Source organism: Anoplopoma fimbria, chromosome 4 (genome assembly GCF_027596085.1).
Source record: "Anoplopoma fimbria isolate UVic2021 breed Golden Eagle Sablefish chromosome 4, Afim_UVic_2022, whole genome shotgun sequence".
NCBI classification, from domain to species: domain Eukaryota; kingdom Metazoa; phylum Chordata; class Actinopteri; order Perciformes; family Anoplopomatidae; genus Anoplopoma; species Anoplopoma fimbria.
Window position 1 is genome coordinate 11,716,707 of NC_072452.1, and position 18,510 is coordinate 11,735,216.

An 18,510-nucleotide genomic window follows, 5' to 3' on the forward strand; every position below is an offset into this window, starting at 1 on the left:
CAGTACCAGTGAAAAGTTTGGACACACCTTCTCATTCAATGGTTTTTCTTTATTTTTCTTTAATTTTTTTCTACATTGTAGATTAATATTGAAGACATCCAAACTATGAAGGAACACATATGGAGTTATGTGGTAAACAAACAAATGCTCAACAAACCAGAATATGTTTTATATTTTAGATTCTTCAAAGTAGTTGAATGAGAAGGTGTGTCCAACATTTTGACTGGTACTGTATATTTATATATATTCTACTTTACAACAACGACAGTGGTAAAAAAAAAAAATGTTTTACTTAAGCAAAAGAAGTGATATCACAGTTTAAAAATGGCAAGTAAAAGTCCTGCATTCCAGATTTAAAAATAATATCAGAAGTATTTGCTACAAATCTTAGTAAAAGTAGCCTATCAAAAGTAATAAATAAGCATAATGCAGAGTGGCTATTGTCAGTGTTATACTATTGGATCATTGTTAATCATGTATTTATACAGTACCAGTCAAAAGTTTGGACACACCTTCTCATTCAATGGTTTTTCTATATTTTTATTTTTTTCTACATTGTAGATTAATATTGAAGACATCCAAACTATGAAGGAACACATATGGAATTATGTGGTAAACAAACAAATGCTCAACAAACCAGAATATGTTTTATATTTTAGATTCTTCAAAGTAGTTGAATGAGAAGGTGTGTCCAAACGTTTGACTGGTACTGTAGCTTACAACTCAATGTTGGGTTATTATTATTAACATATTAACTCGTAGGCTAAATCATAATTCATAGCTGGTAGAAGTGGAGCTAATTTAACAATTTCCCTGTGAATAAATGAATAAGAAGTATACCTGCAGCTATCATCCGTCTGTCATGGTAATATAGCATCAACATTTGATTTTACTTACCACAACAAACACTGGCAGCTAAGGAGAAAAGAGGAATAACAACAGCACAGATGCGTTTATCTATTTATTGATTGATAGTGCCTTATGTCTATAAACCACAAAGTATAAAATACAATCACAGTAAAGATGATAATCAAACCCTTCTAAGCCCTTATAAAATAAAATCAGATAAATACAGAATATTATTATTATAAACCCATACAAATTTTTTTTATTGAAAGACATGGTACATTATTTTTTGCTGCATGAGTGCTATTTATGATTAATATCATGTACTGTATGTGTAAGGGAAACAAACCATGACAACAATAAGTAAAAGGAAAGTAAGGAAAAAAAGGGTCATGTTCTACAATGAACTGTCTTTGGAAACTGCAATTCTGTTAAACGGAATAGCAATACAATATATTTAAATTAAAATGAAATAACAGTCAAATGGAGCAGAAACATAACAAAAGGATCAAGAAATAGTGCGTAATTCAGATCGAGAAATTTCCCTCCGGTAACTGCTAAAAATATTAGAGTTATGGGCTAATGGCTCACCAGGAACAGTGATGGCATAAATGTGCAGCACTGTAAAAAAAAAAAGAAAAAAAAAGAAAGAGATTTTCATAATTTAGCGAACTCGCTGGAATAAAAGAGTTTCATTCCTACATTTCCCAGTATTCAAAGAGAGGTACATAAGAAAACCAAAAAGACAGAAAGAGAATAAATCAACCTCACTCATGACTGTGTGCATGCATAATGCACATTTGGTCAACATATTGCACAACTGTAAACACTTCAATACACCATTTCAATGCCTTTCTGCTAAGTCTGTAGTATGTGTTTTTTTGGCTCATCTCGAGATAAGAAAAAGGCACACCGGGTTGATTTCTTTGGATGTGTGAATATTGTTTTCATAGAATGTTCCGAGAAAGCCTCAATGGCACGTCCTCAGCAGTATATTTATTGGTCAGATTTAGACTTCACATTTCTCAATTTTTATTTTTTTTGTCATTTTACAGCATACCTCACTCTTTTATTTGTCAGTTTCTCTTACTCACACCCTCTTCACTGCACACACAAATACAAAGTGCCCGACTTCACCCCGATATAACACACACACACACACACACACACACACACACACACACACACACACACACACACACACACACACACACACACACACACACACACACACACACACACACACACACACACACACACACACACACACACACACACACACACACAGAGAGAGAGAGAGAACAAATTGCACAATCGGACTGTAAATCTATGAGCCTCCTTTCTCCTCCTCTGTTGTGCTGTGCGTAGTTATTATTCCACGGTCACAGATTTGGCCAAGTTTCTGGGAAAGTCAACCTGCAAAAGGAAAAGCAGTTTGTTGGAGCAAATAACCTGGAGCTGTTTCACATTAAGTGCATTTGCTGTAAGTCACCAAGTAAACATATGCTTCTCTTTTTAGGCTTCAACAAACACACATTAACAAGCTAGAAAAGGTAGATAACAAACTATCAAGTACATCATCCAAATTTGTGAGAGGGATGAAAGGTGAAAACGCAAGATTAACAGTATGCAAAACCAAGCCGTACAAACATTTCACACAAAACAGAATCAAGCACTGGTACTGAAGCTGTGATGCCAAATTGAAACAGTGCTTTTAGACACACACACACACCCGCACGTACGCACACATACATACACATGCAGCTTTAGCCAGTCGAGCTGTGTAAACTGCTCTGCGCAACTATTGTAAAGTATGTTAATAATAGCCTCCAAGACTGTTGTGCTGCATGCAAATTACATTCCATTGACATGTTGAAATTATACTTTGATATTCATAATCAGTGATGATTTCAAAACATAAATGTTGAGCACATTTCATGAATCTGAACTTCGGACTTAGCATGTCAATAAATCTAATATGCAACAATATCAAATCCATACGCAAATCGATAGCAAAAGCCAATTATACAAGCACACAATGTTTTAGAATAAATGTGCATTTAAATTTAAATTTCCTAATCAGTTTTGGGTATAGATAAAATGAATATGGTTATAATTTTCGATGCACAATATCGATATGTGACTATAGCAACTGACCTTTTTAATATCTCATGATAATGACCTAATATTTGTATGACCTCCCTCATTTCTGGGGCTCAGATCAGTGAACACATTAGCAGACAAAAGGTTTGGTGGATAAAAATCAATATTTTACCACTCAAAACAAACGATAAAGCAAAAAGGCTTTGACTGTTTTTCATATTCAGGGAGAATTTGTACAGATAGCTTGAGAGGAAAACGGTGCCGATTACTTACGTCAAATCCTCGCAGCACGGCCAAGTGGAAGGACAGGAGCTGCAGGGGGATGACACTGAGGATTCCCTGCAGACAGTCCACAGTATGCGGCAGCTCGATGGTGTGGTAGGCCATCTGATTGATCTCAGGGTCGTCCTGGCAACAAAGGATGATTGGCCGCCCCTGTTGGAGAGAGAGTCACGAGGAGAGAACATCAGTCACGTGTTAAAGTGTCCAGGTGTATGTTTCAGTGGAAAAGGGTTTTTCCAGGACCTACCGATCTGGCAATGACTTGTTGCAGAGCATTCTGGCACTTGCTGTAGCAGGCGTCTCTCATGATGATCATGATGACCGGCATGTCTTTGTCTATAAGTGCCAGAGGGCCGTGCTTCAGCTCCCCGGCCAGGATGCCCTCAGAGTGCATGTAAGTGATCTCCTTGATTTTCTGCATTGGATTGAAAAGTATAAAACTAGCTCAGAACATTATCCTGGATGATAACACATCGTAAGTATTTATTTTTTAATTTAACCTTCAGCAATTGCGATTTTGAATCTCATTTACAAGAACTTCCTTGCCAAGATGACAAAAGATTCACACAAGCACCAAATAATAACACAAATAACAGACTTAAAACACAAAACAGCAACAAGTTAAAAACAAACATGTAAAATCACATAAAAGAGACGACAGGCTTAAAACAAGCTAGCAAATGGCATCAACCAAAGAATTGTCATTCAGTGTCAGCACAAGAGCATCCAGTGCTCAAATAATTCTTAATCCTGTTTTTAAAATCTTGCATGTTTAAAAAAAACAATCTATTTATAAGGTCATAAGATTAAGGTCCAAAAACTCATTCAGCAAAAATGGAGCAGGTTCTAGGAATGCCGTAGCTAATGTGTCGGCATGATTGGAGTTTTTTGGTTTCAGTAGAGAACATAGATAAGGAAGCAATGTATGTAATACAACCTTATGAAGACAAATGTACCGATGCTCCATTCTACGTTTGTATAAGGAAGACACATTACATTACATTACATTACATTACAGTCATTTAGCAGACGCTTTTATCCAAAGCGACTTTGGATAAAACTATCGACATTTAAACTCTGTTATGTCATCCGATGTAACTACTTTGTCTTTATTTTTTATGTTATTCTATGAGAAGGGAATTGCAGTTTTTTTGACAGATTACTGTGGCATTCTCTACTCACCAGCGCCCCCTCAAGGCAGGTGGCGTAGTGGAAACCTCGGCCCATGACCAGGAGAGACTTCTGTTCATAAAGTTCATCAGCAATGGCTTTGATCTTCATATCCAGAGCCAACACCTTCTTTATCAGCTCTAAGAGAGAAGAACATTTAGTGGTGTGGAGATGGAGGTATTATGGTAACAGAGAAAAAATGAGTGCACATTTATTTCAACGAAACATACGGCGTTTTGTTGTACAGCTTGATTTGTCAGTGTTGGTTGAACATAGTTTAGCATCTGTCAGTTTTAATTTATATATTCCGTGGCTCTTGTTGAGACCACGAAGCCTTTTCATTTCTGATTTACTGATGTTTGTCTGACTGACCAGGTAGCACCCTGAAGCCTTCGATGATCTCCAGTCTTCTCTGCTGTAGGGAGAGCCTGTCCTCGCTCATCATGAGGCCGAACATGGTGAGGGCCACAAACTGACTGGTGTAGGCCTGGATAACATAGACAAGAAACACTCATATAAAACATGTCTCTTTTACATATTAGTGTTGCCCGAGTGTGAAACAGATTCTATAAACCATACCTTAGTGCTAGCCACTCCTATCTCAGGCCCAGCATTGACGTGGACTCCGCAGTCTGTTTCTCTGCAGATGGAGCTGCCCACAGTGTTGGTTATACCAACTGTCAGAGCTCCTTGACCCTTGCAGTAGCGTAGTGCCATTAAGGTGTCTGCTGTCTCTCCTGAGGAAGCAGATGGAATTATTTAATATGCTTACAATGCAGAATTACAGCACAATAAGGCCCCTGCTGGAGGTAAAACACAAAAAGTTGATGATATAGACTTCACACAGGGCCATGAGGTTTTTGAGAAGTTATAATCCAGCTAAATTAAAACATTGACCTCAGAAGCCAATAATATGAGGTTTTTGTGTTTTGTTTTCACCTGACTGACTGATGAAGAAGCAAACGTCGTCTCTAAAAACGGGCGTGTTTCGGTCCAGGAAGTCGCTTGCCAGCTCCACCATGACAGACAGCTCCGTCAGCTCCTCAAGGACCTGTCTGGTCTAAAAAATAGGGAAACAAAAGCAGCAATTTTACAAATGATGACTTTGTATTTTTTACTTTAATTTTTTTAACAATTGCTGCCCTTCTCACAGAATGATCGTCATCATGCCTATCCTAGTTTTCGATAGCTCTACTCACAGCCACTGCAGCGTGGAAGCTAGTGCCACAGCCAATCACAATTAGCCGTCTGCATCGCTTGATTTCTTTCAGGTGGTCCTTCAGCCCACCAAGAATCACTGAGGAAATAAATGGAAGTTACATTAGTACGAGTTGAAATTAGTGCAAATTAATGTATTAGTTTCTGATTTCTTCTACGTCCAAATTAGACAAATAATAAGAAGCCCACAACAACAAACTGCACATCCTGGATCCTGAATTAGTCCAAGCTAATATTGGTACAAGGGATCCGGTACCTGTTCAGGTGCCCTACATATCTTTAAACATTGAAGGCATTGGCAGGTTTGAAAGATCATCAGTCACCTGTGCTTGTGTCAAAACAGATCCGTCCTCTCATGGTGTTGACGACGGACTCTGGCTGCTCAAAGATCTCCTTCTGCATGAAGGCATCAAAGTTACCTGCAAACAGAGAAGCATATTTGTGCGTCAGATCATATGGTCAGTACTCCTCATGACATATGAGGACATGCAGAATGTCCCCAAGAGACAGCAAACAGAAGTATACAGAGTCTGAGTTGAAAGAGGCTGTAAAACTGACAGACGTAGTTTGTTTTCACTTTCAGCCAGCAGATGGCGAGCAAGTCTACACCCTAGGCTCGATGTGTTGCTCTGCAATAATGTTTTCAGTGTATTCAGTCTGTGTCGTGGAAAAATACTTCTAGGAATAAAATATGAAGTGTATGTCTTTATGCAGTGGTTGACTGACCCTGTCCTTTCCCTTACTTTGTCAGCAAGTGAAGAATTCCAACCATGTGTCTAATCAGAAAGGTTATAAGATGTTGTGTCTCATTTTCTAGACGCAGGCAGGAGACAGGCATTGTTCTGTTTAGACTAGGTAACGAAGACGAGGCGCACACCTTCATCTGTGACCTTGTTTCTTTGGTATAATTGAAGTTGGAGGGATTGTTTCTTTAACTAAACCCTATGTTACCACTGTTGTTTCCTGGTACCACATTTACCTGCATTCATTGAAAGAAAACACAGACCAGTGAGAGTGTTTTTCGTTCACCGAAATGCAGTCTGACCTTAAAGTACAATGTTTTGTTCATCAGTGAGATTTGTAGGAAGCTGGGTTCTTAGTGTTCTTCAAAACCTCTGATCTCTTGTATGTTTAAACAATTCCCTTTTAGCTAAACTAGTTGTCTAAAATAATCTAAAATAAAAGCAATTTATTGTCCTCATATCCACCAGCTAACAAAATGATCTTTTCAACCATTCTCTGACCTTTCATGATCTGTTGCAGCTCCATCTGCAGGGTCTGGATTGCCCTCACTGGATCCTCACCAGCCTCCCGGTTCACCCTGTGGATGGAGAGTTTCCCGCCGGTCACCACTGCCACATCATTATCCTCCAGGTACAGCACCTTGTTGGTGTGCTCAATGATGGCACTGTGGGTAAAGATCATTGTATATAAGTAGTGGACTTAGTCACTGTGACATCACCCATTGGTTTGTATACTAGGGTTTTGAAGCCTTGAGTTTGGCATTTTTCCTGTTCAACCACAAGTGACACAATAGGATGGTAACCGGTGGTAACGCTGAATAAGACATTTTTAGGTGACCATAAAGGTTAAAAATAACTTTCATGTACTGAAAACACACTATGAAAGGGTTTAAGTTTTAAGATAAAAAAGGTAAAATGCTGTGGTGGTGACCAGTCAATCACAAGGTACCCCGCCCTACAGCACACCCTGCTTTATTGTCTATTTAACTCTAAATGGAACCATAATTTACTAAATGAACATCAGGCTGTAATGAACAAGACTAGAACTAGTGATTGAGACCATAAACTAATGTTTACAATGTTTACTGTGGTAATAATTCAAGTGAAAAGTAGAGTAATTTTCTCAACATCTTTTATACAATCAGATTACTCTTTACAACCAGAGGAGTCTCCCCCTGATGGCCATTAGAGAGAGTGCTAGATAACGGCACTGCAGCATTGGCCTCACTTTTTAGAACTGGAGGTTGCCGCCTGGTAGAGATAAGATTGAAACGTGATAAATTGAAAGAATGAATGAACCGCTAGTCTGGTGTTATCACAGGGCACTGAACTTCTTTCTTTTTTTGATTATTTTTCCTTATATTTGATATGTATGGTAGAGAGAGACAGGGGAGAAGACAGTGACATTAATAACATGTCAAATAAGAATCTAAATATACGACAAACTAAACAGATAATAAGCATCTCACCTGGCATCAGAGGCAAAGTAATACTCCACAGGCCTGCCATCCCCCACAGAGTTGATGGCGCTGGAGCTGTCGGGTCGATTATGGCTGTTCTTCTCCTGGACCCCCTCAATGAAGTGAGCTATGTGGTAAGAGGTCAGAGGTCAGGGGTCAGAGGTCGCACAGTGACTTTGAGTGACTAAAACAATCAAGATGTGCTCATCAATTGAATTCTTCCTCTAAACTTCCAGATGGAGTCAGGTCACTGCCGCTGTGAAATGGGTTTGTCATGTCGAGGAATTCAGATTTTACATAAAGAGAAGAAAACTTTCAACAGATAACATCAGTTCCCATGAGATAAACTATTTATAACAAATTATGATGATGAATAAATGTCCATATTGCTTCTTTTTAACAAATAAACAAGACATGACATTGATATGACTGACCCGATGGCAAGCATCAGTGAATCGTATTTGTATCAGATGTGTTCTCTATTGCTATAATGCCAATAGAAAAACAACATTTGCCATCTACTCTCCAGTAAACAAAATGTATATATTGTTTAAACGGAAGTATTTTTAAAAAACGTATGTTGAAAGAAATATCAGTCATTATATAAAACAACATGAAAAGAAAAGGCCATAGAGATTTGAAAGGATTTTTCAACCATTATAACGACACACCCTGCTTGACCCACTTCTGGCCCAAAACCATCTAACTGTGCCTTGAACTTTGGACTGGTCCCACTTGAACCATTAGAGGAGAACCATATATTATAAGTGTACAGATAAGGCAGTGAAGACACAGTACAAGTAGGGACGAAGCAGCGACAGCCAGGTTGTTGCTAACAATGAAAGATCAAAACAGCAGATGCTTTTCGAAACAAGCGTGTCTGAAAGATTACAAGAGAAACTCTGTCTCTATTGCTGGAAACTCTCGGAGTGAGAACCACTTTCTTTATCCACTCCCCAGATTAATTTCCAAAGGACCACTACACTCTGAAAATACAAAAAGAAATCCCTGGCATAATTTGAGGGAAATGGCTTCCTAAGAAAAAAAATTAACAGAATTATTGCACAATGTACAACAGAACCCAACAAAACATCTTGTTCTTCTTCTACAGTTAGCCAAGAGCCTCACCATGTTGGATTTGTTACAGTACATCTGAGAAAATCAAGAGTTATAAATATTACACTGTTATCTAGGGAGAAAGTAAAGAGAGAAGATGCTTGATAAGATACATGTTTTATGGCTACTGTGCAATAAATGCTCACTTTCTGCTTATTTGTTTCTGAATCAGAAATTTCAGTAACACTTTCAATGATCCACATGTCTGCTGCTTTTCAAACATACATATCAAGTTTTATAACCTGCTTAAATCCCAGTATAATTAAAGTTATAAGTACTCAAAAATATCATTTATAACAATGATCATAAAAAAAATAATAAAAAATAATAATAACTTAAAAGGTCTAGTATCATAATAATTCATAATTGCTGGTAACTCACTGACCTTTTTTTGAAGGATCTTTTTATAATTACAAATGGGTGCTTTAAGTAAAGGGGAAAATTTAATCTATGCAAGAGGAACACAAAAAGTTATTTTTTACTTGACTTAAAGCAAATAATGACCACTTTGAGTAACTAACAATATACAACTATTGGAATTAAAATACACTATAAAAAAACTGTAAGTGAGTGACCAGCAACTATGAAGTATTATGTTACTTAACCTTTATAAGGCATTATAAAGTTCTTTATGATGTGTTATGATTATTGTTACAGCATTATTAATATTTATGCTGGTAAATGTAATTATACAGTACTACAAAGTATGTTTATAATGCATTATAGACATGGGCATCATAGAAAGCATTGCCATTTCAATGAAAAGAGCAAAACCAACAATTAATTTATCCTACTAACAAGTATAACTGTGTATGCAAAGCTTGATTTAATGTATTCCTCTGTGCCATAAAGCTCCATTGTTTCCACAAAACTGTTAAAAACGCTTCAATGAGCCGCACTGTTGCACTGGGTGATATGTTCCTTCATTAAGATAAACACAGGCAGTGTAATTTATTTTGAGTCGATCACACATACGCCGTCCGGCTGACTGGAAATAGTCCCCAACAAATATTTACTCCGGTTTGAGTTCGTCCTAACCTACAGTGTCCAACTGTACAACTTCAGTAAGAATGACTGGGGCTGAGAGTCACAAAGAAGTTGGGGCAGTCAGAAAGTGTTGAGGGATGGGCTAAGGTTTGTAAATTTTTTTGGTCTTTGTCTTTCTTATCCTTTTAAGACGTGTTTAAAAGTAGTAATGGATGGTAAATGGAATGTATGCTGATGAAATAAGAAACTCTATCTGCTGTTGTGAATGTGTGTACCTACATAGTGTCTGTGTGTGAGCGTGCAGAGATTTAGGGTGCAGTTTAATGGCAGACAGAGACAGGAACAGGGCTCACCACTGTTGTACTGGATGGGGATGTTGTCAGTCATCAACTCTTGCTCGCATCGCACACCAATGAGCAGTGGACTTCCTCTCCTACCGGGGCAAGTACGAAGCAGGCCCGAGAGGAAGAGATGGAGCAAGGATGAGGGAGAGAAAGTGTGGGTGAGGTGGGAGAGAAGAGAGGATTAAGCTTTGTAGACACACAACAATGTCATATACATTAACTCTCATGTGATTATTTTTTTTTTCCCTGTACCATCTTAAACTCAATATTTTCACAATTGTTTTTCGTCCTTTTGCTCATAATCCTGAGATTGGGTTTGTCCCTGTGCAGAGGCTCAGACATCAACTTTATCCCACATCTCTTCTTGAACACAAGAGAAGTAAACTGATCCTCAGTTCGTCAACATCCCTGTAGGATTTCATCACAGTTCCTGGACAGAGTCACTGCTTCCTCATTGGCTACTGATTCCATGTGGGCTTCTCTTATTGGCAGAAATTGAGGCAGAAAAGGTGCAAACACATTCTAGATCTAGAAAGGTGAGGGCGGTGGGTGTGAGGAGACTAACTTGACCACAGTGCAAACAGTATATCAAAACAAAACCACTTCATGGCCAATAATTATTATGAGTTAGTAATAATGACACCAACTCTTGAGCAACAACTTCCAAAGGCTCTCCTTATTTCTTGTCTTTCTCTGTCTTTAACTCTTTTTTCTCTCTGTTAGCCCTTCTCTTGGGCTCGGCTACGCTGACGTAAGACTACTGGTTGTTTTAAGGGGTGTGGGGGCTTGAAAAGGGAACGCCTGCAAACATAAACATGTGGTCGCTATCCAATACAATATTTACCCTGAGAGACAGAGGGTAAGGAGGCATGCAAAGGGATGGAAGTGACTAGCATCACTTGATAATTAAAAACATCCCCTCATCCCTCCGTTCCGGGAAACAATGCTGACTATTCAACAATGCCAAAAAATGCATTGAGTAAGCCAAAGCTGTGCAATATACTGACATCAGAATCTTCACTTCAGGAACTACAAGTACACAATATACAGATGAGATGCTAACGTTTCCTGCAGCAGGTGTTGGCATTCACCATAAGTAACAGCCCACTCTCCTCACTTTGTTGCCCATTTGCCCTCCGCCTGTTTCCCTCTCTCAATCCCGTGCTTCTGTAATCTTCCTCTCCCCTGATCCATGACGGCTCAACTGAACCAGGAGAAGTATGGATGAAAATTAAATGATGTGAAGTGTTTAACTGTGAGTCTTTCAAGGTTCTAGACGGGGCATTTCCCCTGCAGCAGAAACAGGAAACTCTCTAGTCTTTTTGGTTAATGATTCACAGAGAAGCCGGCGTAGAAGCAGCAGCCCAGAGGCCCAGGAGGGAGAGGGGGAACCTTAATCCAACCTCTGCCTGAGTCTTAAGATGCAGATAGCACTGACACATGCAGGCGGACGGAAATTCCACACAATCACACTGAAAACATCTCTATTTTCCATCATCATACGCAGAGCACGATCCATAACAGTAATAGCATGTCAAATGTAATGGATGTTATCTAAGATAAGCCACAATGACTATTTTATTTAAGATTAAAAATCTCCTCAAATCATACTTGCGATTGCTTCATTCATGTACCAACATGGATGACTCATTTCCAATGAGTCTGCCTCACTGCTCAGACACAGGACCTAACGTGAAGTGAAATGTCAGTGCAGTGTGTGTGTGTGTGTGTGTGTGTGTGTGTGTGTGTGTGTGTGTGTGTGTGTGTGTGTGTGTGTGTGTGTGTGTGTGTGTGTGTGTGTGTGTGTGGTACTAACCTGGTGGACACAACCTCTGAAGGGAAATGACGGCTTTTAAACACCAGAGCGAAGGCCCCCTCCTGAGAGAAGCAGAGGAAACACTGAGTTTACATTAGGTTGATGAAAGACTGAAATGCACCAACGTGAGAGTAGACTCAGGAGAAACATTATAGAAATATGTAAAAATAAAAACATAACGGCAAGGTTCCTGGAAAGAATGTCAACTTTAGGAGAAACATTTTCGGGACACAAACAAACGTCTCTTCTGGCCCTGTGGGGTTTGGCAGATGTGGTGGGGGTGCGGTAAGTACTGGCGTTTAGGGGGGAGTGCGGGTTAAGAGAAATAAGACCTCTATTGTACAACATCAGCTGTGTTTCGAAAGCACTGACTGCATTGCTGCCTGCGGTGGTTAGAGGCAGAACCGGCTTGGAGTGTGTTTGTGTGGTGTTGAGAGAGGGAGACAAGGGGAGGGTGTTGTGGTTGTGACGCTGTTATCTGGTTCCCATTACTTCAATTCCAAAATGGCTGCTTGTGCCTCCTCTGTTCTTCACAGAAGAGAGAACCCTCCCCAATCAAAGTGTGATGCTCTGAAGCATGAAAGTCACATAATGAAGCAACGAGCTTTGACCCATCTCACCCCAAAAAATATGTGTCAGCGACTGATGACGTCACTTGTGATGCTGTTATAGGGTGGTTACTGTGGAGACTGTTTTTGTGATGGTGTAAAATGTTTTTATGGAAAGGAAATGCAAGCACACATTTTAGAATGAGCAAATGAGTGTCTGAGGGCCGGTGAATGGTCAATGAGATATTTAATGACACTAAGCTACATGATGTTAGCCTTCATATCAGGAAACTGGCAATAAAAATGTAAATCCCTTAATGTAGCTCTGAAGTAAAAAACCCAACACACTGTGATGTGTCTCACTGGCAGTGATGGAAGAAGTGCTCAGATCCTTTAGTTAAATGATAGTAGAAAAACATGGTCTAAAAATACTCCTTTACTGGTAAAACTCCTATATTAAAAATGTTATTAAAGTATCAGTACAGAAGCATTATAAGCAAAATGAACTCAAAGTATCCAAAGTAAAGTTGCTCCTTTAACAGTGTTATATTATTACAGAATATTACATTGTTCAGTTTTTATCACCAATGAATACATGAAAGAGCATTTTAATGTTGAAGTTTGTCAATGTGGAGCCAATTTGAGATATTTTAGAGATCATATGAGAAGTATAGTACTGCATAACATTATAAAAGCATACGTTATGTAAATGATTGGGAGTAAAAAGTACAATATTTCCCTCTGCAATCTAGTGGAGTGGAATTATAAAGTGGCATAACATGGAATTACTCAAGTATATGGCAAAATTGTACTCGGGTACAATACTTGAGTAAATAAACTCAGTAACATTACTCTTATGCTCATTGGCAGAAGAAAGAACTACAAGCAAATATCTTGTAATATTATACAAATCAAAGATTAGCATGCTTACGCTAGCAGTGCTGCTGTAAAGGGGATAAGCTGTGTTGTAAGTTATGTGTTTCTGTGTGTGAGCTACTCACCAGCTGCTGAATAACCCTCTCGACCACGGTGGAGAAGGTGATGCTGTCATTCTCTCGGTTGTCGTAAACATATTTGGTCAACTTCGGGATTACCTCTGTGTCCGTCTCTGACTCAAACTCATATCCTTTGTTGATCTGAGGAAGGTACAGTTTATATGAATGCAAACATAAACAACCTGAACATTTACTGTCAGTCATCCTGCAAGATCAGACTGCAGCAGGTCTTTCATGAACACCATCTCAATTATTATTTCTGGTCATTTAAAAAAAAAAAAAAGTACATAAGGCTGGTGACAGTACAAATATCAAAACTGTAGCTTTCAGGCCCAGACAGAATTCCTTTAATATGATATGATATGATATGATATGATATGATATGATATGATATGATATAACATTCTGCATGTCGCTGATTGAAATTATAGTCAAACTAGAAACCATCTTGCATTGGGACCACACCAGCTAGGGCGTAAAGTGGGGGCGTCAATCCCCACTTCCTAACCGGCTGCTTCTTCGCTCCCTCGCTTGGACCTCAAACGTCTTTGAACTCTACCTTCCTTTTTATCTCAACTACACACCTGTAAAGTGTCGTGATATAATCCCGCACAATAGTGATGCTACTGCGTTGACAAAATCTGTCCACAGACAGACAAATATAAACACCTGGCAAAGAACCCAAAACCAGCTGTCTTGTAGTTCCAGCGTCGCTGTCGTGGCTGATAATTAGCAAAGATTTATATTCAAACTGCAGTGGTATTTGTATTGATGTGTGCTCACATTTACACCCACTTTTTCACTACTTGCATACATAGTCGTCCTGCCTCTTCTTTGCCTTTTTCTGTTTAGTTTTGTATGTAGCTGTTATTACTATTTCTGTGTGAGTACAATGAGAGAGATACAAAAAATCTGGAGTCGTATTCCGTGAATTTTTCTATTTAGAGTCACACTTGTTACACACTCAAGTTGCATGGGCTGATTAAGTAATTTCACTTAATGTTTTTATGTGCATTGTCAGCAAAAAGATGTGCTATTTTAACAGGAAAGGTTATTTCAGCTTTTAATAATTATTCATCAATAAATAATTCTACTAAGCCACATCCTTTCTTTATTTGTTTTAATAATGCTTCTAGTATATATTTACCAGTCAGGTTTGACTTTTGCCCAAGTACCATGTGGCAACAAGTCACTCCTTAGTTAATGAGTAATACTGAATAATGTTGCCTCAATACATAGTTCTAGTGCTGACAGCTCGAGCTATTTATAAACAAAAGAAAAGTCTTATATAATCAGCTTAAATGTATTTACTGAAATTAACTTCTTTGAAAAAACTTTGCTTGCAGTGGTTGCCTAAGCAACAAACTGCGTGACTTTTACAAACCCAGCTAAACAAACAAACCAAATTATACAGCCACAAATTTACATTTGCCTTCCATGTAAACAGAACAACATGGCAAACAGTGCAACATTAGTCTTTATGGCTCATTAGAGGGATGTTATGCTTCTCAAAGAAACAGTGAAGGAGACATGGGGCGGGTCTGAGATGTTACTGAACAGCATTGTTATCAGTTGCTTGTTCAAAAAAAAATTCTTGATGATAAGTTTCCTTACCAGGTACGCCTTCAGCTCTTTGTAGTTGGTGATGATCCCATTGTGGACGACGACAAACTCTGAGAAAAGAAAAAGTCAGTGAGAGTGAACAGAGTGGCTAAAGGTAAAAAACGATTACAGTACATTATTGACACGCCTATGAAATAAACATGAATTAAACATGGTTGTTAAATGAATGTATACTGTACACTGTATTGTGTATGTGAGCGTGAAAGAACATCAGCACATATTACCGTTTGTCTTGTCGGAGCGATGCGGGTGGCTGTTGACAGGGCTGGGCTCTCCGTGTGTGGCCCAGCGAGTGTGTGCGATGCCAAAGTGTGTGTTCAGCTCCTCATCCAGGTCCAGTGAGTCTTTTTCTGAACAAGCAAACAAAAAAACACCAATCACTTTACTGACATGAACTTTAACAGACTTGCAGGGACATTTAAAAACATCAAAATTCAAACATTAGAAACCCAAACTATGACCCTCCATGAACCCACTGCAAAGCTCCTCATCCAGATTCTTGACCTTCCCCTTCGTCTTGATTAAGCAGATGGTGTTGTTGTTGTTGTTATCGGTGGCCGTCTTCCTAGGACCATCCACAGCGATGCCTGCAAACAGACAGGAGGGGAATGAAATGGATACTTTTGAAGTAAGAAAGCACACAGATTCAAAGCCTTCTTTATATCAGTACGAGAGGCCTTCATCATGAAAAAATGCAGATGGATAGGTTATGAGGAGTGACCCTGGATTCCATATGTTGAAGTATAATTTATTGTGGGTGTGTCTGTGTGTGGGTGTGTCTGTGTGTGTGTGTGTGTGCATGTATGATCTGGTGTTCAACCGTCATAAAAGGACATGTTAGTGGTGTGGCTTCATCTTACTCAAACAGGATAACAAACAAAAGTTTGTGTGTGGGCGTGTGTGAGTGTGTTTGAACAATATTAAATGTCCGAGTTGCAAGAGGCTCTGAGTTGGAAGTCAAATGAGCTTGGTAGCTATAAATACCTAATTTCATTATTATTTCTTTAGATACTTATATTCAGATTGTGTTGGTATGATTGAAAATAAGACACCTGCCTCACTCTGACAAGCAGTTGTAGTTGTAGTTGTTAATCCAGTTTTGCTTCATTTCATTTATTTCAGTCCAACAAGGTACTATTTTGGTGACTGTCAGGTAACTTGACTCTAATATCTATGTGTAATATCAAAGTGATTCAACTCCAAATCATCAGCATTTTCTAGCAGATTTTGTTTCTTAATGCTTTGAATGCTGGCAGAGAGTGACAGAGTTTTAAGGCGGCGACACACAGGTGCTGCCAAGGAGTACTGTAAGCTTTTGTGCATGGTATGTGTGTCTGTTTGTGGGTGTGTGTGTTTGTGGGTGTGTGTGTTTGTGGGTGTGTGTGTGTGTGTGTGTGTGTGTGTGTGTGTGTGTGTGTGTGTGTGTTTGTGTGGGTGGCAATGCTGTGAAGCCGAGTGTCTTACCTGCTGAATCGTACCCTCTGTACTCCAGTCTCAGCAGTCCCTTCACCAGCGTCTCAAATATCTCCTTTCTGGTGCGAGGCACTCGGTAATTCAGGTAGGCAAAGATCCCTTTTAGGAATGCAGAGAGAGAAACAGAACTTAAACCCTCTAGACAGAGTTCACACAAACGCTAAGAGCACAGTTGCGTCTCTTATATCTAAGTATGTAAGGATACATTTGCGATGTAGGATAGGCCTATTGGTACAAGTTGTCAATAGATGACATAAATATCCACCATTTTAAGATGATTGAGGAAGAGCATGGTTAATCAATTATTTATTATGTTGTTTTTAAAATCTACATAATCTTCACCTTACACTAATATGTTTAGGAAGGAAAAGAAGGCACAGAAAAGGCATCTCATTACATTTAATAACATGAGTCGTCCAAGCTCTTGCATCCTCTTCAATTAACATTTTGTGTATATATATATATATATATATATATGTGTGTGTGTGTGTGTGTGTGTGTGTGTGTGTGTGTGTGTGTGTGTGTGTGTGTGTGTGTGTGTAGGAATGTTCCGTGAAGCTCTCCTCCCCACAAGCACACAGCTGGCCATTGACGGACACACATTGCCTCAGTGTTGGAGCGGCCAGGTAGTCAGGCTGCTGTGAACTCCCACAGTCTTGGCCTCTTCCTTGCAGAAACCCGAGTGCGTTAAAAGACTTGACGGTTCGGCTGCAAACTTCCCCGTTTCGAGAGAGTTACACTTGCGGCTACTACTGCTTCTACTGCAGATGCGTTTGGGATTGGGTTAGTACCCGACTGCAGGCTTCCTTTCATTCGTGATAAAGTAACTGGTAAGACTTGCCTGTCAACATTCGCGAGTGGAAACACTGACACGTCGCAGCTGAGCGTAAAGCGCGTCAGAAAATCAACACAGATCGTAAAAACAGAGCTTTTCTATCCGATTGATCCAGCTCCAGAATTCGTGCTTTTAATCGTGACTATCACATGGTTGGAAGAACTTGACGAGAGCAATTTTGTATGATGTGATGGGAGTTTTATTCCTCGTTTCCCCGCATCTCACGCATTGGCTCGGTGTCACTGCAGGAACCCGTCAAGGCAGATTTTTCGTGCGTAAAGATGTTGAAATTCCTTCCAACAAGTTTCTCAACACATTGACTCGATAAATAAAGCAAACTTACCACACATGACTCAAGTTTTGCCTTCGCTGTTCGACACCTTTTCGGAGAGACAACGACTTTTAGTGTTCCTGTTGGAGTGATGCTTCTGCCTCTGCCCTGTTAAATTCAGAAAGACTGTACACTCCCACTATTCATTTAAATGGTGTTTCCTTGTGAGGCAGCGGCCACGCCTCCACTGTCACCACTTCACCTGTCACAGATTGATAGGCGCCTATAAACTCTATTATTGTCAATTGTTCATTTCAGCAGTATTAAACACAGAGTTTGTGCTCTTTCATTGAGGAGATTGTTCACGTTTTACATCTGTCAGCTTGACATGTGTATAGTGTAACTGAAATATATATATTTTTTAATTTAACCACTACCAGCTGCAACAGCGATACTGGTATTATTTTTAACCTTGTGAGTCATCATGGCAACATGTTATAATGGAGACACCTTCTGTAGTGGGAACCACCAAATAATAGGTTTTGAGTGACTTTCTGTGGACAGTTTGTGTCAATGTAGTAGCAAAAAACCTTGCAAGATGCATTCATGAAACTTTACAGGTGTGTAGTCAAAATGAAGGCCAAAATAGAGCAAGGGCCCTGGAGCAAGGGACTGGAAGT

The 18,510-nt window shown here is 39.3% G+C and overlaps 1 protein-coding gene across 1 annotated transcript; it reads right to left on the bottom strand.

Moving 5' to 3' along the window:
• Nucleotides 1-955: 955 nt before the first annotated feature.
• gfpt2 (glutamine-fructose-6-phosphate transaminase 2) lies at nucleotides 956-17,992 on the bottom strand. Its single transcript, XM_054597260.1, has 19 exons — nucleotides 17,903-17,992; nucleotides 16,716-16,823; nucleotides 15,728-15,838; nucleotides 15,476-15,601; nucleotides 15,243-15,301; nucleotides 13,635-13,769; nucleotides 12,086-12,147; nucleotides 10,279-10,358; nucleotides 7,832-7,949; nucleotides 6,864-7,027; nucleotides 5,943-6,038; nucleotides 5,601-5,698; nucleotides 5,341-5,461; nucleotides 4,981-5,138; nucleotides 4,774-4,888; nucleotides 4,414-4,541; nucleotides 3,479-3,646; nucleotides 3,223-3,384; nucleotides 956-2,262 (listed from the first exon to the last, which is right to left on the bottom strand). The coding sequence occupies exons 1-19, from the start codon at nucleotides 17,907-17,909 to the stop codon at nucleotides 2,218-2,220; spliced, it is 2,061 nt and encodes a 686-aa protein (XP_054453235.1). The 5' UTR covers nucleotides 17,910-17,992; the 3' UTR covers nucleotides 956-2,217.
• Nucleotides 17,993-18,510: the final 518 nt, after the last annotated feature.